At 36.9% G+C, this 25505-nt stretch overlaps 1 protein-coding gene across 1 annotated transcript in view; it reads left to right on the top strand.

Annotated features, from left to right (window-relative positions):
* The window catches only part of ANKAR (ankyrin and armadillo repeat containing), a 65646-nt gene that overhangs the window by 13387 nt on the left and 26754 nt on the right, over positions 1-25505 (top strand). The window contains 7 exon segments of the mRNA XM_060105726.1: positions 1220-1400; positions 2529-2748; positions 7988-8189; positions 11357-11565; positions 14409-14513; positions 15944-16185; positions 21063-21231. Of these exon segments, the coding sequence (XP_059961709.1) occupies positions 1220-1400; positions 2529-2748; positions 7988-8189; positions 11357-11565; positions 14409-14513; positions 15944-16185; positions 21063-21231 (1328 nt within the window).

The following is a 25505-nucleotide window of genomic DNA, read 5'->3' as shown; positions in this document are numbered from 1 at the left end:
CACCTGGCCTGGCACTATACCTGAGAGGTGTGGGTAAAGAAGCCTTTAGTTTATATTCTCATAGTCTGGTTTCCTTTGGGGGAAGAAGATGGTGGATATGAAGAATGATAGCCTCAAATAAATGCTAACAGTTCCTCAAATATGTCTCCATCTATGCAGAGGTCTGTTATATTCAGAAAACTGGGATTGAAGTAAAGGTCAAAGAAGAGAAGGTATTAGCCCCTGATCGGTTCATAATAGAGTGTTTTCCTAAGATCTTCCTTTAACTGATCCATGGGGCCCCGTGATTCCACCTCAGCCTCTGGGCAAGGAGTTTCCTTAGCATAGAGAGTCGTGGACTCACTTTCCTGGAAATTAGCACAATGGAAAAAACTTCTCAGCATCCTTAGGAGAAGTAATAGTCCCTGAGCAGCAAAGTGAAGAGCCATGGGAGGGGGTTACCACTGTCAAGAATACTGTTTTTTACAGCAATCAGTAGTTGCCTTTAGAGGAGAAACCCAGGTAACATTAAGAGGCTTCCCACTGGCAGAGGTGGGGACAGCAGCTGAGACACCACTGAAATCTGGCAATGGGGAAAGGTAACTCGTGGCAGAAGTGGAGGAAGGCCACCATTTTCCTTTACCTGTGATGATAAGCAACCCCAGGGAACAGAGCCACTCAAGATGTTGTCATTTTTTCATTCCAGAGTGAGAGAGGACTGGGCCTATTGCCTACCTATGATTCAAGGACCTGGTGGGTTGGGGTTTCTCTAGCCCACTGTGCAGTGAGTAAAAGTCAAGCAGCCATTACCCAAAACATCATTCCAAATCAGATTCACGATACACTCTTGAGAAAGCAAATGTAGACATAACTAGATTAAAGGAATTAAAAAGTAAATTTGTAAGAGGAGATTAAGCAGATGGTTAGAAGGTAAACCTAGAAATCTTTCAACCAGAGTTAGGACTTTTGGTGACTTTTAGGCAGTGCCCCTAGTCAGTGGTATAGGAAAGACAGAGTCAATTAAAAAGGTCAGTATGGAGAAGATACTTGTTCTAAAAGACCTGATTAATAACACTTGATAACCATGTCATTAAAATACCATCAAGTACACTTTAAACTATTTGTATTTGTTATAGAAAATTGTAATTGTTATAGAAAAAGTTTTGCCGGCATAGAAAAAAGTAATAAATAACTTCCAAGTCAGAAAGACTTAAATTGTTTTCTTTATTTTTTTTAATAGCTACTATGTGATCAGTTTTGAACTTGAAACTTTCTATCAGCAACTATATAAGACACGGTGGTGGGGAGCCATAAATGAAATAGTGAACAATCTGAGACTGAAAAGACTTCCACTGACAGATGCTCAATTGCATGAACAATTTAAGAAAAAATTTGGTTTCAAAAAAGCTATGAAATGCAAGGTATTTCAGTGATTACAACATAATTTAGTGTAAGAAATTATAAATAAGTATATGTCTCAAATTTTTATCATAGGTTTAAATAAAGTCTTCAATGTGCAATTAAGATTCCACATTTTAGCAGCTGAAAAGCTCCACAATTCTGGATTACAAACTTCTGGCCAGGTTACAAAACAACCTGTTTATGAATGGAATTGTGATTAATCTTAATAACAGCTAAATATCTATTGAGTGCTTATTTTGTATGCCAGGCATACAAATACTATAAATTCTTTAAACAAATTCTTTCAAGACACTGGTACTATTGTTATCAATCCTATTTTACAAATGAGAAATTTGACATGCAGCGAGTTAAGGATCTTTCCCAAATCACACAGCTAGTAAATTGCAAAGGCAGGCTTCAGTCGTGGGGACTAAATCGAAGGAGCAAACCTGGCATCCTGAATCAAACCTCTGTATCTGCTTCAATATGCCTTGACTGACAGCTTTTGGAACTGATAAATTAAGTGGTGAGCTCACCAGTTTCAAAGGATACATTGGCATTTACTTACCATTTATTTGTTTTAATGTCCACAAATTTTAAGCTTTGATAAACTATTAGTTTAATTTAAAAATATTATTGCAAAGCAATTATATGCCAATAAAGATGTTAAAAAAAAAACTGAGTAGTCAGAACATCTAAAAGAAGAGTGTAACATTTTCACCTCTCCACTTTGAGACATAGAGCAAAGAAGACAAACTGTATTCCTATAGCTATATATTTCAAGTCTCTAGACTTCTAAATTAGATTGTTCTTAAATCAGAGAAGGAATTTGATGTCCATTTGCTTTTTAAATATTTCAGAAAGATACTTGTTTCCTTGTTTTAATTGTCTCCAGAGAAGCAAGATCTACAACTTCTCCCTTAAAAAAAGGATGGGAAAAAAAAAACTTCCCCAAAATATTTTTTAAAGTTCTCAATGTTTCTTTATAGCTCTAACAACTTCCTTGCCCACAGATCTTGTGAAAATTCTACTGTGATTGCACACCAATCATGTGATTATATTAATATATTTCATTGTACTTTTCTTCCTTTAACTAAACTTTAGGTGTATTTTGAAAAAACTAATTCTGGCCTTCCTAATAATTTTAGAGTATCCCATTTGGTATGAAGTCTGCTGTTGAAAGAGGATTATCTGCTGTTTTCCATACATTTAGCCGTAAAACTTCAAGTTCGACGATCAATGTTTCAGATGAGGCAGGTTATGCTATTTTCCATCAAGCTGCTCTACACAACAGAGTTCCAATCATATGTCAACTGTGCAATGCCAACTTCAACGTCAACCAGAGATGCTTTATTATACTTAGCCAAGGTACCATAAAGTTTTTAAATCTTAAAATGTTTTTCTTTTACTTACCCCTATTCGGCATTAGGAATGCATGTTGATTTTAGCACAAGGTTAAAATTTAGTATTGGAACCTAGAGTAGAGTTGAGGTTTTTGTTTCACTTATCTCAGAGAGGCTCCTTTTAGTTCTCTAAGTATCACTTGTTGCTCCCTTATGTAGTAAATATTATTTATTTGTTTATTGTGTTTCCCTCATTTGAATATAAGCTCCATGAAGGGCAAGGATTTGGTTTAGTTTGTTTGCCATCGTATCCTAGTGCCCAGAAGAAAACCTGGCATTGGTAGGTGCTTGAGAAATATTTGTTGAATGAATGACATGATGGATGAATTCAAGGTAGCCTTTGATAATTAATTAATATACAGTGATGTACTGTAGAAATTCTGAGAAAAGGGAGATAAATAGAGATCCCAGCAGAACATCCATTTCTTATCCCAGGCTCTTAACCAGGTAATAGTTTCTTCATACTACATAAACTTATATTTAATAACAAAAAATTCCTCTATAATCGTAATTTTAGGATTAATGACCCCTTTAAGGCTAACCTGGTTTAAACTTTGAAAAGCAAATTTTCTTGATTATTATTGTAGATATACATACATATTTATATGTTCATTGGAATAAATTTAACCAGTATAAAAATAATAAAATTGAAAATAAAGTGGAAGCCCTCCACAACTGAAGAGGGAAATAAAATGTTGAGAATAGCTAATGCAATAACATTGGCAATAAGAAATGGCAATTTTATATTTTAACTTGCTGCCTTAAGAGGTTGTGTTAAAGTTTCACACCAACACAAAATGTGCTGCTTTAATCCTATTGACTACTGATAAATTTCATACTCTATCAGTATAATTAAAATGTTTGGGTATTAAGATGCTTCTGTTACTTAATTAAAATATTCAGTACACAATGAACTTAGTTAAAATAGAGCAAAATTCAGTCAAAATGCAATGGGTGGCCTGTTATTTAAAAGATGTGTTTTATTTTAAGTGTTTTTGGTTTAAAAAACCCATTGGTAATTAAAGTTTCTCATTCATCCTGTGACTACACAGATTTCCATTTGCTAAGAACTGAGTAGAGTTTGCATATTAATAATCATACTTCTATGTGTATTCCCTTTTAAAACAGAGTCATCAAAACTAGACATGAAAAAAGAAAGAAATGGTAAGACATAAGTAAAATGCTTGGTGCATTTTAAAAATTTTATATATTAAAACTTTTCTTGTAGTATATAATCTTCAAAATGCTGTCACCTGAGAATAACACAAAATGATTTTTATATACATTTTGAAGTATACATTTTTTCTACCCATGATTATTTATTCATCTTTTTCTTAAGTTTTGGGGAGGATGGTTCTCTTTTTTTTTAACCTTGGAATTTGCAAATTATCTCTAATTATTTTTGTAAAATCAGGCCCCAATGTGGGTTTTATGCCTAAAAAAAGAGCAGTTAATATTATTTAGATATGCTGCCATCTAGTGACATTAACAATCTATGAGGTCTGAGGAATGAGTCATTCTTGCTGAGGTGAGAGACTTGACCTAAGTATTGTGTGTGATGAAAACAGAAAAAAATTTAAAGGATACACCTTCTATATCTATATCTAAAAGGCTATACCTTCATACTCTATATAGGCTAATTCAAGGAGGGTTTCTTTTTAAAGAAACCATTTGCAAAGACCTGAATTTTGTAAGGGAGGGCAATAGTTATGCAAACCAGCCACCTTCCATTGGTGGAAGAACAGCTAACGTGAGATGACCAGAGAGGATAAGTATCCTGACCTCATCATCCTCCTTCTCCAGTCTCCTGCCTGGGCTCCCCATTGGCAGTTACTGACAAGAAGCCAAAGGACAGGGGTTGCAAAATCTGCAGAGGCAGAGAGCAGGAAGGGCCTTAGAGGGAGGTGAGTGGGCCTGGAGGGGGAAAAGAAAGCTTATCTACAGGCCCACCTACCCTGTAGGAATTTGCAATTGAGTAACAATAGTACACCTCCTGCATTATTGCTCTATTTTTTCCCTTTTTCTTTTCTAAATATTACTTATGGCTACCTTGTATAATATTATTTATTTGTCTATTGTGGCTTCCTCAATTGAATATAAGGTCCATAAGGGCAAGGATTTGGTTTACTCTGCCATAGTGTCCTAGTGCCCAGGAGAAAGCCTGGCATTAATAGGTAGTTGGGAATAGTTGCTGTGTGAATGCATGATGGATGAATGCAGGGTAGCATTTCATAATCACTGGCATTATTAATATACAGTGATGTACTATAGAAGTTCAGGGAAAATTCAGGGAAAAGAGAAGAATGGCTTTCAGGTCCCATTAGAGCATCTGTTCTTTAGACCAAGGTTCTTTCTCTACCCGAGAATAATTTCTTCAGACTACATAAACCCCTCCAGAACTTCCATGATTCAAGCATGACTAGGACAGTGTTTCTCAGCCTCAGCACTACTGACGTTCGGGCTTGATAAGTCTTTGCTGTAGGGGCTATCCTATGCACTGTAAAATGTTTAGTAGCAGCCGTGGCCTCTACCCACTAAATGCCAGTAGCAACACCTACCCCAAATGTGACAACCAAAATATCAGACATTTCATATGTCAAGGGGAGACATCTTGTCCCACTATTATTGGATAAACTTTCAAGTATGTAGGAATCACACAGGTATCTTGTTAAATGCAGACTGATTCAGAGGGCTGGCTTAGAGCTGAGATCCTGCATTACTATTAAACACACTTTAAAGGAGTAAGGGGGGGGGCTGTAAGAATAGTATTCCTGCCCCTGGGTTGTGATGAAATATTTTTTGAAGGAAGGTAGAGAAGAGAAGGAGAGGGTCAATGGGGAGGTTAGCATTGTTTAAAACAAACAACCAACCAAACCAAACCAAACAAACTTCAGTTCATTTTGATATGTTTCTTCTGCTGAGCTAATTGTGTTTCATTGATTGAAATGAACCAAAATGTTCTGTAGTCCTATGATTAGGTCTCAGTCTTTTGGGGAACTTGTGCTCCTGAACCATGAACTTCAACTTGCTTCTCAGTCCCTGCCTGCCCCTTAGGTGGATCAGGATGGCTGAAGGGGACTGTAATTGGGTACTTCCCTTCCCCCAGGCAGGTTAGGCTCCGATAAAACCTCAGCAGGTTAGGCTCTGGTAAAATAGTTTCTCCTGAGGACCGACTGGCCTTGTTAAGAAAAATAGGATGCTTTGGTGTATTTCCAAATGGTTCCTTTCCCCTTTCCCCTGCTGGAAGCACAAGGGGGTATTTCTTCAATATTAACTGTGAGGACCTGGTCGAGGTCCTGGAGATAAAACTCTCTAGAGCATGGGGGCCTCTTATGACTGGGTCCCCTGGAGTTTCTGACTATCAGACTTGTCCACACTGAGCCACCAGCAATTTGTCAATTACACTCAGGTTTTCTGACCCTGCCACTGGTTCCTATAGAGGTTTCTCTCTTGAATTTCTGCTCCAGTAAGTTGTGATTCTCTGTATCTGCCTGTCTATCTCTCTAGTTTTGGGAGCAGCATTTTTGCCATGTGACCTCACTTCTCTAATGGATCTGAAAAGAGTTGTTCATTTTGTTCAAGTTCTTACTTTTAGGATGGATTGGGGACTTTTAAGCTCCTTACATGCCAGACCAGAAGCTGGAAGACTAAGCAGTAATTTTAAATAAATAGATTTGGGTCAGATGTTATAGATTATCAAAGGCTATGATATAGAGCTTAGACTGCTAAGGCAGGCAGGAGGCCATTGGAATTTTCTGAGTTGGGAGCAAAACAGTGCTTCACTGAGGAAATACCATTTTGGCTGATGAATAAATAAGACTTAGGTAGACCCCAGTCAGAGAAGTGTTGTTTGGGAGAAGGAAGCTTTCAGACAGCAGAAATAGCCCAGGGTGACCGGATAATTCATCATCCAAATCAGGGAGTTTGAAAATAGAAGGGCAGTATTAATAATTATACTGGGGCAACAGGCATAGACCAGTACTTTCCTGGACGGTCGGTCACCCTACATTTGAGGAGCTACAAGAAGGCCCAAATAAAGAGAACAAGGTATGTATGTTGCCTTTCTTCTTTCTTTCTTTTTCTTTCTTCCTTCCTTCCTTCCTTCCTTTTCCTTTTTGGAGGGGGGATGGTTCAGGTTAAGTTGGAGCCAGTGCATCCTTTTCCTGTACTAATGATCAGGTGGCCTCAAGAAGTCACGAAAGAGTTTTAAACAAGGAGGTAAAAAGATCGGATTTACATTTTGAAAAAGTGTATTGGGAAGGGCAAGAACAAGGTGGGGATATCAGTTTGGAGGTGATTATGGCCTTAAGTAGGGCGGTAATGGCGGTAAAGATTATGTTCTAGAGATATTTAGGCCTGGTGATGGGGACTGGTTATGAAGATGAAATGAGAGGGGTCCTTCAGGTTCCTGGTTTGTAGAACTGGCTGGACGATGACATCCTTCACTGAATTAGGGGGCGATGAAAGAGGAAAAGACAGGAGTTCCATTTTGAATATGACAAGTTTGAAGTGGTGTGTGGAGATGCCTACTGAGATGATAGATCTGGAGTTTGGGGAAGAAATCAGACCTAGAGACATAATGCTGGGGGTCATCAACTTATAGATCTGTAAATGAAGCTATTGAGAAGATAAAAGTCTTAAGGCTCATTTAGATATCAGGACAATGAAAAGGTCCCAAAGGAGACTGCAAATAAGTATCCAGAGATGTTGGAGAAAAATAAGAGTGTCTCATATCACAAAAGCCAAGGGAAGAAACCTTTTTAAAACGGAAGAAGTATTCAACTTGAGAAGTAAGATGAGACTTGAAAAACACCCACTGGATTTAGTGACATAGAAGCCTTTTATGAGCATATTTTTTTCAATTTTAAAGAACCTTATCTCCTACTACAAAACATTTGAATAAAATGGAAAATAATTTAAACAAGAAATAGTTTATTTTATGACTTTTATACATTGACTTAATTTTTCAAATATTTAATATTTTCAGTGCTATTTATTCTTCTTAACTTATAAAGAAGTATTTATTTTTAATGGTCAGACATCCTGAGTTAAATAAAGTATGGAGTTGCCTAAGTAAATCCTTTTAGTGATCTTCCTGGAGCTTTTATATCACAATACTAAACTCTGTGGTCAGACATTAAAAAGGCATGTTTTTCAGAAATGTTAGCTCTTTGACCATTGAAGTAATTGTCCATCGTTTCTAGGTCCAACACCTCTACACCTGGCAGCACAGGCTTGTTCACTGGAAACAACCACCTGTCTACTTTATTTCAAAGCTGATTACACACTTTCTGAAAAAAGAGGCTGGATGCCAATTCACTTTGCTGCTTTCTATGACAATATCTGCATCATAATTGTTCTCTGTAGGAAGGATCCTAGTTTACTAGAAGCTGAGGCAACAGCTGAGTAAGTTATTAAGCATTTGTAAAAATATAAATTTCTGCTTTCATGGCTTGCCCCAAACACACTAAAAGGACTAGTTGTTATGATTGATCTGAAAGGCTATGTTGGGCTTACTCTGCTCTCCTTTCTAGTCACTGTCTTCTCCTACCACTTATGTTTAGAATTTATAAAAATGGGAACTTCTATTAACCTATGCCTATTTTCTGGAAGAATAAGGAGTAAGCCCTAGGAAGTTTTTCCTAACCTTTTCCCAAAGGTGTGGTTCTACAGATTAGTTTATCAGGTTAACTACTGATACTTAGTGTCCTGGAAGAAGCATGAGACAAGGGAGGAGAAAGTTGTTCTAAATTGGACCTTATACAACCAGGAGGCAGCCTGAGGGCTCCAGACCAAGGTGGATAGACAGTGGACAGTAGAGGAAATACCTAGTTGTATCCAGAATAGAAAGACATTAAAAAAAAGAAAATAACTTTGCAATAGGGAAACATCCCAAACGGTATTCTGTTTCACAATTTAGCAACCTTTAGGGTAGAGGTAAACCTTCTCCTGAGGGTACATTCTTGGCTAGTAATCTAAATACCAGGTTATTATTTTGGTTTAGGCATAGTTTCAGATATTTTGGGGTCTTCAAATAACTTGTCGATTATTATTCAGTGTAGAAATAAATCCTCCCTAGGTTGGGGCAGAGATGTGTGTGGAAAAGCTTTCGGGAAACCAGGGTCTCTGGCTAATAGATTGTCCAGCAAATGGATTCTGGAAAGAGCCATGGAATGTGGAGACCTGAGTTCAGTTCCTAGTTCTGTCATATTTTGACAATGTGTCTTTGAGCAGAAGGGAGCTAAAAGACTGGGTGGATTGTAAAAGGTCAAACAATTGAAAATCAGAGGTAGAAGTAAGAAGCTATCTGTGAACTTAAGGAAGAAGCAAAGGATTCGTAGAGAAGACAGTTACCAAGGTTGAGATCTATGTGGAGCCAATGAGGAGTGTGACCAGGCTGGTGCGTATGAATGTGGAGCACAAATGAAGGTATGACAAGGACCTGAGAGATCAGGACACAGATGGTAGCTAGCATGGGTGCTGAATGGAAGGAGGCATGTTGGCGAGGCAGCCAATACATGAGCTAGACTGGCGGAAGAGGACCCAGTTGGCAGGGGGCGGTGGCAGTGTGGAACTGGAAAGGGTCATAATATAACTTGCTAACATATTTTTCAAGTGAGGAATATCAGAGTGATGATGTTAGAAGTCAAAGTTATCTTTTTTTTTTAAATCACACATTCTAATGGCGATATTCCAATGTATGATTTTTATTTTTTTAAGAAGATGTTAGGGCTAGGAGTTTATTAATTAATTAACTAATTTTTGCTGTGTTGGGTCTTCGTTTCTGTGCGAGGGCTTTCTCTAGTTGTGGCAAGCGGGGGCCACTCTTCATTGCGGTGTGCGGGCCTCTCACTATCGCGGCCTCTCCTGTTGCGGAGTACAGACTCCAGACGTGCAGGCTCAGTAGTTGTGGCTCATGGGCCTAGCCGCTCCGCGGCATGTGGGATCTTCCCGGACCGGGGCATGAACCCGTGTCCCCTGCATCGGCAGGCGGACTCTCAACCACTGCGCCACCAGGGAAGCCCCAGAGTTATCTTTATTCCTACCACTGAGTAGGCGAAAGACAGGAACAGGAGGAGAACACTCCTGTTAGAGTAGAAAAGGGAGAAAATGAAGAGATGTTTACTTGTAAAGGATGAATTTCTCCTGGGCCCAGGAAAAAGAGGAGAAGCTTGGGGCCAGCTGGATATTGGTGAGCGTTCAAGGACAGGCAGCAAGAGAAAAGGGCTTCATGAAGAGAAGAAGGCATGGGTATAAGGATAAAAAATAAAAGTAGTGTTTGAGGCAATGTGATGTGAAAAAAAGGCAGGGGGACTATGTATGAAGACTGTGCTAATGAGCACCTTATTCACCCCTTACACCAAAACTGTCAGCTGATTTTTGTTACTCTCATAATTTTACCGACAAGAAAGTAACCCAAGTTGCTTAAGGTGACATTGCTAGTCAGTAGACCTGTTAGTTAAGATACAGTTGAAGTTGCTGTGACAAAGCTAGCCCCAAATACCTGTAGTTTAAAAAAGATAAACGTAGTTCTTTTTCATGAAGTCTGGGTTGGTGGTCGAGGGCTGGCATAATGATTTGGCAATATGAGAGACCCAGACGTCCTCTTGTTGCTTCTTCACATGTGGTTTCCATATCCTGGTACAAAATGGCAACTCCGGCTTTCATTATTATGCCTGCATTCTAGCCATGAGAAGAAAGAGAGAGGAAAAGTAATGACACACTCCATTTCTCTTTAGGGAATTGCCCAGGTAACTTCTACTAATATCACACAGGTCAAACTCAGTCATGTGGCCATACCTACCTATACGAGGAGGTAGGAAATGTAGCATTTGGCTGGACTGCCATGTGCCCAACCAAAAACTCTTCACCATCTAAAAAGCAGATAGTGGGTTTTTGAGAAAAACTGTTAGTTTCTGCCACACTGAGGAAGCTAGGATTTGAGAAGTGGACATGAATTGTAAAGAATGGGTTAGCAACCGCATAGCACAGGGAGATCAGCTCGGTGCTTTGTGACCACATAGAAGGGTGGAATAGGGAGGGTGGGAGGGAGATGCAAGAGGGGGGAGATGCAAGAGGGAAGAGATATGAGGATATATGTAAATGTATAGCTGATTCACTATGTTATAAAGCAGAAACTAACACACCACTGTAAAGCAATTATACTTCAATAAGATGTTAAAAAGTAATAACAAAAAAAAAAAAAGAAATGGGCTGGAGCACTACTTGAGCCTCAGTTTCATCATTTGTAAAATGGGCTGATAATACTTGCCTTGCTTCACTCATAGAATTGTAGGGAGCCAATGAGATAGTATAGTCTAAGAACTCTATACATTATCAACTTCCAAACAAATTGTAATGCATGATAATCAAGTTGGGAGGGAGGGTAGGGGTAGCCAAGGCAAGGGGGGCAAATCTACTGACATGGGGAATATACAGAACAACACTATGTAAGGAAGAGAAGATGATGTATAAATCAGACTTCCTCCAACAGCCATTTGGATAGTTTTACAAGAAGTAAATTTGACACTATGTGTGTGCTCAATTATTATGACATATTCCTTGGTTTTTAGGAATCAGTGTACTCCACTGTTACTTGCTGCCACTTCGGGAGCACTGGACACTATTCAGTACCTACTTTCTCTTGGAGCTAACTGGAGAAAAACAGATATTAAAGGAAATAATATAATTCATTTAGCAGTGCTAACCTTTCACACGGAGGTTCTCAAGCATGTAATAGAGTTAAATATTCCTGAACTCCCAGTTTGGAAAACTTTGGTAGGTGAGTACAGAACACGTAATCTCTTTATAAATAAATGTTCTGATCATGATTCAGTTTAATTATTGGTACTTATTCTGAAATAAAACAAAGTAAAGCACGCATCATATTTTGAGTTAAAATCAGAAATACAAATAATACTGGACTATTTTTGTGTGTGTAAAAGTAGTTTTATTTCTAAATTAAAGTAAAAGAATAATAACCCAGATGATATTTCACACAATTATATTTATTTTTATTCCAACTTTCTCCAAAAGTCCAGCCATCCTCGGCTCCATTAAAAAAAAAAAAAAAAAAAAAGAGGTAGGAAATAAAGTTTGAGTGGAAAATATAAGATTCCTTCCAATTCATTCCTCACATCCTAATTTTAGAGACAGATTCAGCAACATCTTTCCTCATATTTTGATAATATTTTGTGAAAAATTCTATTTGAGGTTTTTTCCGCCAATTTATATTCAATCTAGCCAGAAATATTATACAGGTAAGAGTTACTGGCCAACTGAATGTACACATCTAATTTTACTCCCTCTCAAGACCCTACTAAAATTACGTAGAGATTAAATAGCAGCAAACAAGCATTGAAGGGAAAACAGGAAAAAGCAATAAAATATTGAAAACAGACAGGCAAGTCTTAGGACCTAGCAGACCAGAGAAATCATTCCTAGCCAACTCTGGGAAAGCTGAGAACATCTCAGATTCACACCATAAATCCCTAATAGGCTGGCTGGAGAACTGGCAGTGCCAGTCAGGAGTGCTCTCTGCAGAGGCTGACCAGGAAAGACCTAAAGATCTAAAGCGGGGATTCTCCCCAACTAACAGGAAACTGGGAATCTGACCCAAGAGAAAAGCAAAGGGAATTTCAAAGATGACAGCAAAGGGAAGTCCCAGAATGGAAACTGTATCCAGACCAAAAGGAAAGTGTGGGAGGAATGACCAACAGGTACAAAGAAAACTAAGCAGATGAAATAAAATAAGGAAATTATTACCTCCAGGAAAAGCAAAAGTAAGGAGACACAAGGTAGTACACTGCAGTACTTAGCTGTGAATAATATCTGTATAGGCATTATAATGTAAGTGTTGAATTTTCATTTAACTAAAAGCTATAAATATAGGGAAGGGGGGGAGCAGAGGAAATGGCAGAGCAGTGTTGAAAGAGCTAGTTTCCCACTTACCATGACAAGAAGTCAGTCAATGATGTCTAAAATTGAAATAGCCAAAGGTAACTGTGTATAAATATTTAGAAATGTGGAGATATGTAAATCACAGAAGGTATAGGGAAAGAGTCCAAAGTGGTACTATCTAGAGAGAGAAATTCAGAAAAGTGGAGAGGGTGGGGTAAAGAACCGTTATATTTTGCTGTAGGCTTTTTAGTAACATTTAACTCTGAATCATGAGCATATATTACTTTAATAAAACTAAAGGAGGGCCTCCCTGGTGGTGCAGTGGTTGAGAGTCTGCCTGCCGATGCAGGGGATACGGGTTCGTGCCCCGGTCCGGGAGGATCCCATATGCCGCGGAGCGGCTGGGCCCGTGAGCCATGGCCGCTGAGCCTGCGCATCTGGAGCCTGTGCTCCGCAACGGGAGAGGCCACAACAGTGAGAGGCCCGCATACCACAAAAAAAAAAAAAAAAAAAAAAAAAAAACTAAAGGAAAAATTAAACAAATTGGAGAATGAGAACTGACATTTCTCCCAACAACTCGTTTTAGGATGGGATAAGATAAATAAATAAGATTTTCAACCTACTGATGCACAAAGTCTGAGTAACTAGTTTCAAAACTGGCTCAATACCTGATTTTGGAATTTACTGGGTGCTGGGAACACACTCCAAGTATATCAGCCCAAGAGATACTGGATGGGGTTTTCAGTGTTTATTTGTATGCATATATATCATTATATCTTAGTCTTTTGAGAGGTAACTAAGAAGGCTATCCTGCTGCTTTTGATAAAGGCTAACACATTTGAAATGCAGTGGTAGGACCTTCTGGCCCCTAACAGTAATAGCCTGATGGCACAAAAAATTCTTGATAGCCACTCCTTCCTACGATTGTTGGGAAATCCTGATAATGACATGAACACAACCGTAACCATGAGCGTCTGGCCACTGCTTCTTTGCTTCGTGCCCTATAATAGCTCTTTCTCCTCACACTACCCATTTCCACTATGAGTAAAAGAAGAATTAGAGTTTATTAGAACTCCCCAGGATTAGCTCTTGGAGTGGAAGCTGAATTTTAAAAGAGAGTACTATGGAGTGAACCAGCTAGGTAGGAGCCAGGACCAGATTTGTTGTTATAGGGGCTGGGTAAAGATATTTCTATGTGGTTTTGCTTGAACCAGAGATATTGTTTAGAATCATGTATATTTGTATTATTTCCTGTCTGGAGTATAAGTTCATTCAAGATTTTTTAAAAGTATCTTCTTCATACTCAGGAAATGTATAAAGCTTTAATGGATATTAAAATTTTATTGACAGTAATGTAGTTTACTTTGCTCTCCTTGAAAACCCATACTCAAATTTTATTCAACAACTGATATCAGGCAAGAGAGAGGTATACTATTTTCCAAGTGAATTTGAACCATGTGGCCAGCCAATCTAGGTCATTCAGACCAAAGATAAAAAATTTCAGAATTTTTTAATACTAATTATATAGATTATAAACTTCAAAGAACATGGGTGTTCAATCCGTTTAAGCACCTCACATGCACAGGGAAATTTAATGAATGCAGTTGGTGGTGATGTTGGTGATCTCAACTCATGGCTTCACTTGACCTGTACAGAACGAGAATAAATCATTCCATTACCTCTTATGAAATTACAATGTGTATTTTTCTGTTGAAAACTTACCAGAAATGTTGCAGTGTGAAAGCTATAAATGAAGGATGATGGCTGTCATGTCTTTAGAAGTAATCTGCTTAGCAAATGATGAATACTGGAAATGTATTTTGGATGCAGGTGATGCAAAATCTATTAACTATCTTTTGCTTATGCTATTTTATGTAGAGATTTATTCAGTCACTTTAAAATGTATTTTTAATTATGGAGAAAACTTTTTAGTTGATTTTAACTTTCTATTTTTCTAAGATCATTTCCTTTACCTGTAAACCTTATATTTTATATTCCAAGTGGAAGCTGCACAGGATCAAAAAACTATATAAATCTCATTTCTCTAAAAGTTTGTGAACTTAAAAATTATATTAAATTACTTCCTCATACTATCCTTATGTTTACTTTCACTTAAAAATTATCCCTATTCTGTACTTGTACACTTTATTTGTAAAAATAGCAGTTGCAATGTCAGGCCTGGGTTTGTAACTAGCTCTACATTTAGAACTTAGGCTAATTGCTTACTCTCTCTATGCCTAATTTCCTCATTAATAAAATAGTTACTACCTCACAGGATTGTTTTGAGAATAGCACTTCCCATTATAACTTTCTGAAATGATAGAAATATTCTATCTACACTATCCATTATGGTAGCCATTACTCTAATGTGAATATTGGGCACAAATGAGATGCTTCATAAATATTTATTGAATGAATGAAAAATTTATTGTAGGTAGTCCCCTAATATGTTCCTAAAAACATGTACAAAAAGCTCTTTGTCCAAAAAAAGTGAACCACAGATAAACAAATCATGATGGAGGTTTCATTTAAGGTAGCTAAATACATATATACATCCCTAATTATACCCATGATATTTCCAGCATGTCATGTGTACTCTTTAATGTTTTTCCTTCACATTGAACTAAAGTAACAAGCATCCAACTGAAGCCATATTTTCTATTTTCACCACGCCCAATAATTTCCATCTTTGAACAAACTGTAATTAATGAGGCTAAGACTGCTTTATACTAGATTAAGCACTTTTCATTTTTCAGTTGATTGTATAAAATATGGGTAAAACATAATAAAATGTTCAAATAATTATACAGACAACTGCCACACAAAGTTGATGCAGTTGTAAAGCAATTATACTCCAATAAAGATGTAAAAAAAAAAAAAAAAAAACACTTATCTCACACACACACACAAAAAATTGATGCAGTAACCAAAACTGAACTCTACCATATGGTAGCTCAAATAATTTATATATCAATGATCTTAAGTCAAAATTCAGTGTTTCAGAGGTGACTTAGTATCACCAATATGAAATGTATGATTGTGGGCGGCTATGTGTAAACAATGAGAGCCGCCTACACTATAGAAAAGACAGAAAAGTACATTTGTGTAGTTTCAAATGATAATTTTATAAATATTTTATAGAATTATTTGCTAACTGTTTTTATGACAATGCCCATAAACATTATTTAAATCTTACCATGATAAATTGACTACCAATATTTACAAACAATTCATGCTTTTTCTTGATCTTTTCATTTCAGGTACCATTCCTGCCTTAATCGATCTATTAAAAGGTTCCAAAATAAAATTACAGTGCAAAACAGTTGGGTTATTGAGTAATATCTCAACCCATGCAAAGATAGTGCATGCTCTAGTAGAAGCAGGAGCTATTCCAGCTTTGATCAACCTACTGGTTTCTGATGAACCCGAACTACTCTCTCGGTGTGCTGTCATTCTGTATGATATTGCTCAACTTGAAAACAAGGATGTTATTGCCAAATATGTAAGCTCTTTTCATAGAACATCATTTTGACTGACTAATTCTCTCATATAGAAGCTAGAAAGATACCCATTTCATTAGGCAGTGGCCCTCATAAACTCTCAGGGAAGAGCTCCAATCTTAATGAGGATGGCAAAGAGCAAACCTGCCACAATCCCATGAGTGCCAAAATTAAACAAGAGCAAGACAGTACCAGAGCAAGCACAGCAAAGGGTTGTCTGTTTTCCCTGTCCCGAAGCCTCACAGGGCAACAGAGTGGGCCCAGGTAGCTCATACCCGCACATTGGGTTTGTGTCAAATCTGAGGAACGTTGAGCTTAAGAAACCTATCAGTTTGGTAGCAACCAGTAAGCAAGCCTATTCTTTGCCTGGCGGTAGACGTTACCACACCTTTCAAGAATGATAACAGGATGAGCCAAGATCCAGTAAGTGATAAACAGCATTAGGATATGAGTAAAAGTTGTACTTGCACATGTACCACTTCTAGGGCCCACATCATTGGGTAATGGCATTATAATGAGGAAAACCACAGGCAAATGAAGCGAACAGTAATTCAAGGAAGTGACACACAAAATCTTGCTAGCTCCAGTTTGGCAAGGTCTGGGGAGGAGTTTATGTTACATAAGGAGGTGGTATTAGCTAGGATAGCCTAGATGATATTGTGGTAATATCTCCCAAATATCAATGCTAAAAACAAATGAAGATTTATTTCTCAGTCAAAAAAAAAAAAAAGATAGCTACATAAAAATCCTGAAAAATGGCCCAGGTAAAAGAGCTGTTACAATCTCGATACACTCCCAATACTGGTAGGAGTGCAAGAGACCAAGGGAAAACTGTTTCTCAACAAAATTATCTGTTAAAACTATCACCTGGGACAACATGGAAGACAGGTCAACTGCTTATTTAGCTCTGGGGGATGTGGTTGCTTCCTGTTGTTTATGAGACGATATTAAAATAAATACTATCTTGGCTATTTCTATTCTGGCTGGTAAATATAGTCTATTTGTGTACCAGAAAGATTTAGAAGAAAAAAAAATTTTTGTGTGTGTGAACACCAAGCAATCTTTGCCATGCTGTATTTTTTCAAATAAAACCCACCTTATTATGTCTATTAATATTTTAGGTAAGATCTTTTAAAGATATTTATAAATAAGGTTATTTTTATAGTTTTTGTCAGGTGACACTTCTTCATTATGGAGTGAGTCATTTTGCATTATAAAATATACCCTTTTTGTCAAGTGCAATACTTTTGCCCCAAATTCTATGTTGTCCAAAATCAGATTTGTGATCTTTGTTTTCTTTTGTGCTCTCATGTTTAATTTGGCTTTGCTTATCGTTTTCTTTTTAATTTTTTGGAGTCATTTTACTTCTTGCTGGTTGTTTTGTTATCAATCATTTGGAAAATATATTAGAACTTTCCCCCTCCCCCCAGGCCCACAACTAGAGTTAGTCAGTTAGTCTTATTCATTTAGACCTCACTTTAGAAGCTGATCACCCAGAGTTATGATAAGTGTGTCCCTTGTATGCAATATATTTACGTTTGCTTTGTCATTCACTTTTTATTGAATATAGCTCATTTACATTTATTGATGTGATGTTTACTCTTAGTTTTGGCATATTTTGTTATTATTTTTGGTTTTCTAAAAATCTACTGTATGAGCAGTGTTTTCTTCCTCTTTTTTTCTTTATCTTTAAATTCCAGGACTTACACATCAGTGTTAGTTACCTATTTTTCCTGGGGCTTGGTGTGACTTTTCAACATGTACATTCATCTTCTTTTATTTTCAAAATGTTTTCTTGAATTCATGTCTTTAAACACTTTTTCTGTATTATTCTTTCAGTAAATTCATAAACAAGTACTTTTTGAGAGTTTATTATATGGAAATACACTTCTAGATGTTAGGGTTATAGCAGTGAACAAAATAGACAAAATCCCAGCCTTCATGGAGTTTTTATTCCAGTTGGGGGTAACAAGACAATAAAGAAAATAAACCAAATATAGTATATTCAATGAGAAGAGATGTTAAGGAGGAAAATAAAGCAGGGAAAGGGAAGGGGGGAGCTTGGCAAAAAATACTTCACTAAGAAGCTGGCATTTGAAAGGGGGAGGGGGTGGGGGAGGGTTGGATTGGGAGGTTGGGATTAGCAGATGTAAACTATTATATATAGGATGGATAAATACCAAGGTCCTACTGTATAGCACAGGAAACTATATTCAATATCCTGTGATAAACTATAATGGAAAAGAATACCAAAAAAATGTATATGTGTGTGTGTGTGTGTAACTGAATCACTGTGCTATACAGCAGAAATTAACAAAACATTGTAAATCAACTATACTTCAATAAAATAAATTTAAAAAAAGAAGTTGGCATTTGAGTACAAACCTAAAATAGATGAGGAAGTGTGCCATGTTTTTCTGTTGGGAAGAGCATTCTAAGCAGAGGAAACAAATGCAAAGTAAATGAAGTGAGAGTATGCCTGGCATATTCAAGGAATAGCAAGTAAGCAAAAGTAGCTGAAGAAAGAGAAATAGGAGACACCTTAGCTGGGTAATCGTGGACCACATCATGTAGGGCCATGTGGATAATTGTTAGACACCCTGGCTTAGAGTAATACTCTGAGTATGTTAAGCCATTGAATAATTTTGTTCTGGGCAGTTCCATGAAGAGATTTATATCACTCTACCTTCTGTGTTGAAACAGGTGGGCAAGGGTGGATGCAGCAAGATTAATTAAGAAGCTATTTTGGTAATCCAGGTGACAGTGGTGTCTTGAACCAGGGTGGTAATAGTGGAAATGGTGAGAAGTAGTCAGATTCTGTATTATTTTTCTGAAAGCTGAGTCACCAGGAGCTGTGGGAAAGCTGAAAGATCTGGAGGGACCTCAAAGGAGACTAAGAAGGAATGGCCACTGAGGTAGGAGGAAACCTGAGGAATCTGTTGTCCTATCAGCCAAATGGGGAACGTGTTCAAAGAGGAGAAGAATATCAATAGCGTCAAAGGCTGTTGTAAGATGAAAGTCAAAAGTTGACTGTTGAATTTATTGATCACTGAATTAAATTTAATTAATTAATTAAATCTTAACTACACTTTTCTTTGGGAATACCAATTATTTGTGTATTATATCACCTTTTCCAGTTTTATACAGCTATCATTTTCTCTCTAGTCCTTTTCCACTCACTGTTTTATTTCATTTTTTCCCCCTCAATCCTATCCTCCTTGTGTCTTGCTATGTTTTCTGGCCTTGTTTATTTTTGTGTAGATTACAGTTTGGCTTTTATATTTTTCCACATCTTTCCTGAGCTTTTCCAGCTCTTGTTTCACCTCTCCCTGTCTCAAAAAATCTTCCCTGAGCACTGATATCTCTCCTGTGCACCCTTGTTTTATAGAGGTGATTGCCTAATTAATTTTTTTCATTGATAACAATATACCATTTTCAGTTAACGTTTTTCATCTACTTTGTGGCATATTTTTCTTACAAGCATTATCTGTCATAAGTTTTTCCTATTTTTTTCTCTTATATTTGGACAGATCCTGTTCTACTTCCTTTTTGAACATTACTCACTTTGAATTAGATAAGTTCTTTCTGGTCTAGCTATTTGCAGGAAATACATGTGGAAACGGGCCCAGATCCATGTTCTAGGCTAGCAAGAATATGACATATGCTACAGGGTTGTATGCATGGGTCCTTTCAGCTTCACTTTCCCTTAGCCAGCAGAGACTGTTGCATAGTACTCATAATGTGGATTCTATTTCCTCCACAATGCAAAAGTCTATCTCCTCCTTTTTATCTCACCAATAAGACTACTTGTTCCAAACCTCTTATTGGTATCATTCTTTATTCGTCCTTGCCCTCCTTAATTTTTGAAACTTTAGGACAAATTGGTCCAGGAAAGATCCTGCTGCCATCCTCCATACCCATTCCTATTGTTCCAGACAAGGAAGTGTGTGTGTGTGTGTGTGTGTGTGTGTGTGTGTGGTGTGTATGGTGTGTGTGTGTGTGTTTTCCTGCCCCTTAAGGTAGAGCCACTTACTTTGGAAAACTATGTTCTGCCAGTATTTCCTGTAGCCAGTGGCCATGGGAGATCTTGCACATCCCTGTTGGCTACTCGTAAACATTTATTATGGTTCAACATTACTGATGTCTCCTAGCTTTATAGAAAATGATGTTACATTTCTGTTTCTTATCTTCTTTAATATCCTTTCATTAATTCTGTTAGTAGGGAGAAATGCCATCTTTACTCCACTTAAAATTAAGAAACTATATTAACATTTAAAAATAATATTTTGTGTTGCATAAATATAATTACCAATTACCAGTGCAATGTATACAATAGCAAATATTTCCAAATGGGCACTGTATTCAATTGGTATTACTTAGTTGTTTCACTTTTAGGTACTTAAATGTTACAGTGAACTTGCAGCCTCAAATTATTTTGGTATAGAGGAGACTATTTGAAAATATATTTATAGAGACTTCCCTGGCGGTCCAGTGGTTAAGACTCTGCACTTCCAATGCAGGGGGCATGGGTTTGATCCCTGGTCGGTGAACAAAGATCCCACATGCCATGTGGTACGGCACAGAAAGAAAGGAAGGAAGGGAGGAAGGAAAGAAGGAAGGAAGGAAGGGAGGGAGGGAGACAGAAAATATACTTATAGAATACTTTCCTTAATATTGAAGCATAAGATATGCTCAAAGTTGTAATAACTGTAATTTAATGTGTCATATCCGTAGACACATTTGTTTATGGGCAGTTGTTCTCTCCTAAATAAGCAGATATTTATAGCAAGAAAGATTATAGACTTGTGTTTCTAAATAAAGATAAAGCATACATCTTAAATAAATTCAATTATAATTAAATCTTTTTGTTTATTTTTAGAATGGAATTCCAGCTCTGTTAAATCTTTTGAACTTAGACGTAGAAAGCGTGCTAGTAAATGTAATGAACTGTCTACGGGTATTATGTATGGGAAACAAAAACAATCAAAGAGCAGTGAGAGACCATAAAGGCATCCCATATCTTATCACATTTCTGAGTTCTGATTCAGGTAAGTCTTTAGTTCTATATATTTTAAAGTGACCAGCTCTATTAAGTGAAGCAAATACATGTTTGGACTTGTCCTTTATGATAGATGTCCTGGATTTATCTTAGGATGGATCTAGACATATGTAACATAACCTAACTTCTGAAACACTTAAACTGCTGGATTTATAAAAGGAATTGACTCTCAAAGCCATAATTTTTTAAATGTTGAACTAGATATTTTTATAAATGGAAATATTGGCATGAGTAATGAAAATAATGTAGTTAATATGCCCAGGGACTCAAGTAGATGTCTGCTTGTGTGAATAAGACACACATTGATCATTGGAAGCTATTTTTCAAGTTACAAGAAGGACTTCAGATTTGCTGTTAGATATTTGATATCAAAATTCAAGGTCATCAGATCATTAGGTTAATTATCAAACTCTGAAGTGCCTATAAACACCAGGAACACCAGAAGCTATGAGGCAGTTTCTGCAGCTACTGCAAATGGTCTCTTAGATTCTGTAAGAATTTTCTCATTCCAGTGAGCATGCACATAAACTTCAAATCTATGGTTTTCCCCACATTTGGGGGAATAAAAAATTGGGGGAAAGGTTGTATGTTTTTCTTCCTGCTCAGTTTATCATCTATCTTTCTATTCTAGTCCTCTAAGAATGAATACAGAATAAATATGTTGGCTAAAATGTAAGACACGGTTATGGATAAGGGGATTGTTGCAGAAGGCTTTCTTTTACTTTAGAACTTCAAATTTAAGCAATTATCATCTTCTAAGGACCTCTATCATGTAGTGAAATCATTTGAAAGTCCTTTTCCTTCATTAAAAATTCCTAAAGTCAGGGAATAGGTTTTCCCTATCCTTTTTCATCCTCCCAACCCTAGATGCTTGAACAAAGCACAAATTATAGAGGCAATTTGGATAAATAATAAATGAATTCCTAAAAGAAAGCTATAGAAATGAATCACCAAAATCATGTCTTTTTTGGGCTCTTGCCTCATCTGAAACCTAAATAAAAGGAACATCCTATATTGTAATCTATACTATCTCTTCACTCCAAGGAAGATAAATACTTTTGAAGAGATTTTAATTGTTTTTCTCCCCATTTATTATTTGTAAATTCTACACTTCTAATTTTAGTGCTTTAACAAATGATTCCCCTGTATATTAGCTGTGCTATTAAGTTTTAGGGGATTACAAAAGAGTTTTATTAATTCCAATATCCTCTTAACTATTCTGAACCACTCTAAGATTTCATGCATTAAGGTAAAATGGTCCCAAAGTAGATTCATATGCAGTTTCTTAAGACTATGGACTTGTTAACACCTCCTTAACCCTATCTCCAAGGGGTTCCTCAACCTTTGCTGAGTTTGGTTTGTTTGAGGTCTTTGCTTTACCGTCTTTAGCTGTTTGTTTCCTACTCTTCCCCATATGTATGTACGTGCATACATGTTTTCATTCCTATAGTGCTTCTTATTTCATCTTTTCTAATGCATGCAATTGTCCTGTTCTGTGTTATTAACAAAGGTTTATATAATATCACAACACCACCATGGAAATTCAAATATGTAGCAGAAAGTATATGAAATGATTTTCAACTCCAAACTATCTGAGCAAAATTTAAAGAGTAACCTCATCCTTCTGAAAATGATTATTTATACATTTCACTGCAGAAATATGTTTTCTCCAGATTCTCTGGGATGTTATGTAATGTGTAGTATGTGCTCATTATCTTCTAAAATCTGGAACTTTGGAATTCAGAAAGGGTTTTAGATAGAAAAAAAACCCAAAACACCTCCATCATTAGGCTTCTTTCACCCAACTCTTAATGTTGGAGTTCCTCAAGCTTCTGTTCTTGGTCTGCAGCTTTTTTTTACACAGCACACCCTTCTTAAGCAATTTTATTTACTCTTAGTAACTTCATTACATTCATAATCTATTCTTCCCAGTTCTCTATCGAAATCCCTGGCCTCTCCTCTGAGCTTCAGAGCTAGTCTGGATTATTGAGGTGTAAATAAAGACAGCCCTCTCCCTTTAGAATTTGGATGCAATTGATAAATAGACACAAGAATGTAATGGAGATCAAAACTTCAGTAACAGCTGGAAAGCTTGCTTTGAGAAAACAGCAAAAAGATAGCACCAAAAGGAACCTAAGCCATGCATTTGCAATGACTCATTATTTTATGGGAGGAATGAGTAACATTCCTGAGTGGGAGATGAGAGTAGGAATTTCTGCTTTTTGGACTGATGCAGCAATATGGGGCAAGAGAAAGAATGGTTCCCTTCACACTCTCTTAATTTTATTACCTTATTAGCTGAAAAACATTCCAAGTGTTACTAGAGTGATCTATCTAAAATACAAAATTGATTATATCTTTCCTTTCCTTTAAATTATTCAGTGGCTCTTTGTCACCTATGATAAAGTCCAAAGTTTTAGCACAGCCTATCAGCCCTTCTAAACTTCCAACTTGAAAAGGAAATAACCTTCCTGTTATTTCCTGTCACTCCCTTCCTCTTTTATTTTATTCTCAATTAATATTGAACTTATTGCTATTTCATACTTCTGGCCTTTGAGCTTGCTCCACAAGGCTAAGGACTTTGTTTTGTTGGTTCATCATGGTTTCCCAGTACCTAGGTCACTCCTAGTAGCCACTCAATAAAATATTTGCTGAATATATAAGTGATTGAATGATAAAAATATTCATAACAAAAAAGTTAATATATTTGACATAAAGTGAGTATGTAAATTGATATGAACAATAAGGCCTTAATAGACAAACAATTAACCCGAATAGAAAGTCTATGAAAGAACAAATGCTAAATTTAGAGAGTCTGGTTGCTTGAATTTAAAAACACCTTTTTGTACAGTTTTAACTTCTGGAAACATATTGATGTCTTCACATTAAAAAAAAACCTACATTAAATCTACAAGACAGAAGGGGGAATCTAAAATTGAATACAAACAAAAACAAATGAACCCCATTATATTTCAAATGAATTATGTAGCTAGATTAAAAAGAAAAAAATGAACACAGGTAATGTTTTTTTAATTTTAAAGTAGCTTTTTAAAGTAACTTTTGAGCACAGTGCTTTACTATACAGCTTCAGTCTAGGGGAGAAAAAAACATACCTTGAATTCTTCTTAGTGGATTTGTATTTCATAGTGATATGGGTGTAACAGCTCTGAGCCTGTGTTATAAGTATTGTAGGACTGACCAAATGAATAAAGTGTTAATATTATTGGGTTCTCACTGTGAAAAGAAATATACAGAATGTGGAAAGACAATAAAGAATCCTGTGGGGTTGGGCTGGAATTGGAAATTTGGAAATATATATATTTTCCTAGCCTTGTCTTCTAAAAGAGTCTAGTAGCAATGACACTTCAGTAGCAATGAACATACCTAGTACCCAAATCTTTATTTCTAAATACCATTCCTCATTAAAAGAAACCAGAGCTTCCGGGGCTGGGGCAGAGCAGGTACATGGTAAGTCCAAAACATCATATTGTGGCAGAAAGTAAGAAAATGCCCCCCCGCAAATGGAGGTGTATCTAAAGGACACAGGGGTCAACTTGAAGGAACTCCCACTGGCCCTTCAGGTTGGACAATCTTGGACAATTGCCAAACCTTGGACAGAGAATCAATACAAATAATGAAATTAATGGATTATAACTCATTGAATAAAAATCCAAGAGCCCATCTTGATGATAAGTGGATAAACAAGGAAATAAATAAATAGAGAAGTAGGGAGAGCTCTTCTTTACAGTAGAATGCAACTGATAAGTATGAAGGGAGCAGTAGATTTGGAAAATTAACATTTTGCAAACATCATAGTAAAGATTGGTTTGGGCAAAAATCAATTGTTGCCAAATCTTTGGAGAGTTCTCTGACTTATTTTTGCAACTTTTCTCTGAATTTTATATTATTTCATTTTTTGGCTGCACTGGGTCTTCGTTGCCGTGTGCAGGCTTTCTCTAGTTGCGGTGAGCAGGGGCTACTCTTCGTTACGGTGCACAGCCTTCTCATTGCGGTAGCTTCTCTTGTTGCGGAACATGGGCTCTAGGTGCACAGGCTTCAGTAGTTGCAGCACGTGGGCTCAGTAGTTGTGGCTCGCAGGCTCTAGAGCGCAGGCTCAGAAGTTGTGGTGCATGGACTTAGTTGCTCCGTGGCATGTGGGATCTTCCCAGACCAGGGATCAAACCCGTGTCCCTTGCATTGGCAGGCTGATTCTTATCCACTGTGCCATCAGGGAAGTCCCTTCACAGCTGAATTCTATCAAAC

The sequence above is a fragment of the Mesoplodon densirostris genome, chromosome 8, assembly GCF_025265405.1.
Source record: "Mesoplodon densirostris isolate mMesDen1 chromosome 8, mMesDen1 primary haplotype, whole genome shotgun sequence".
NCBI classification, from domain to species: domain Eukaryota; kingdom Metazoa; phylum Chordata; class Mammalia; order Artiodactyla; family Ziphiidae; genus Mesoplodon; species Mesoplodon densirostris.
This window is presented reverse-complemented; position numbering and strand designations above follow the sequence as displayed.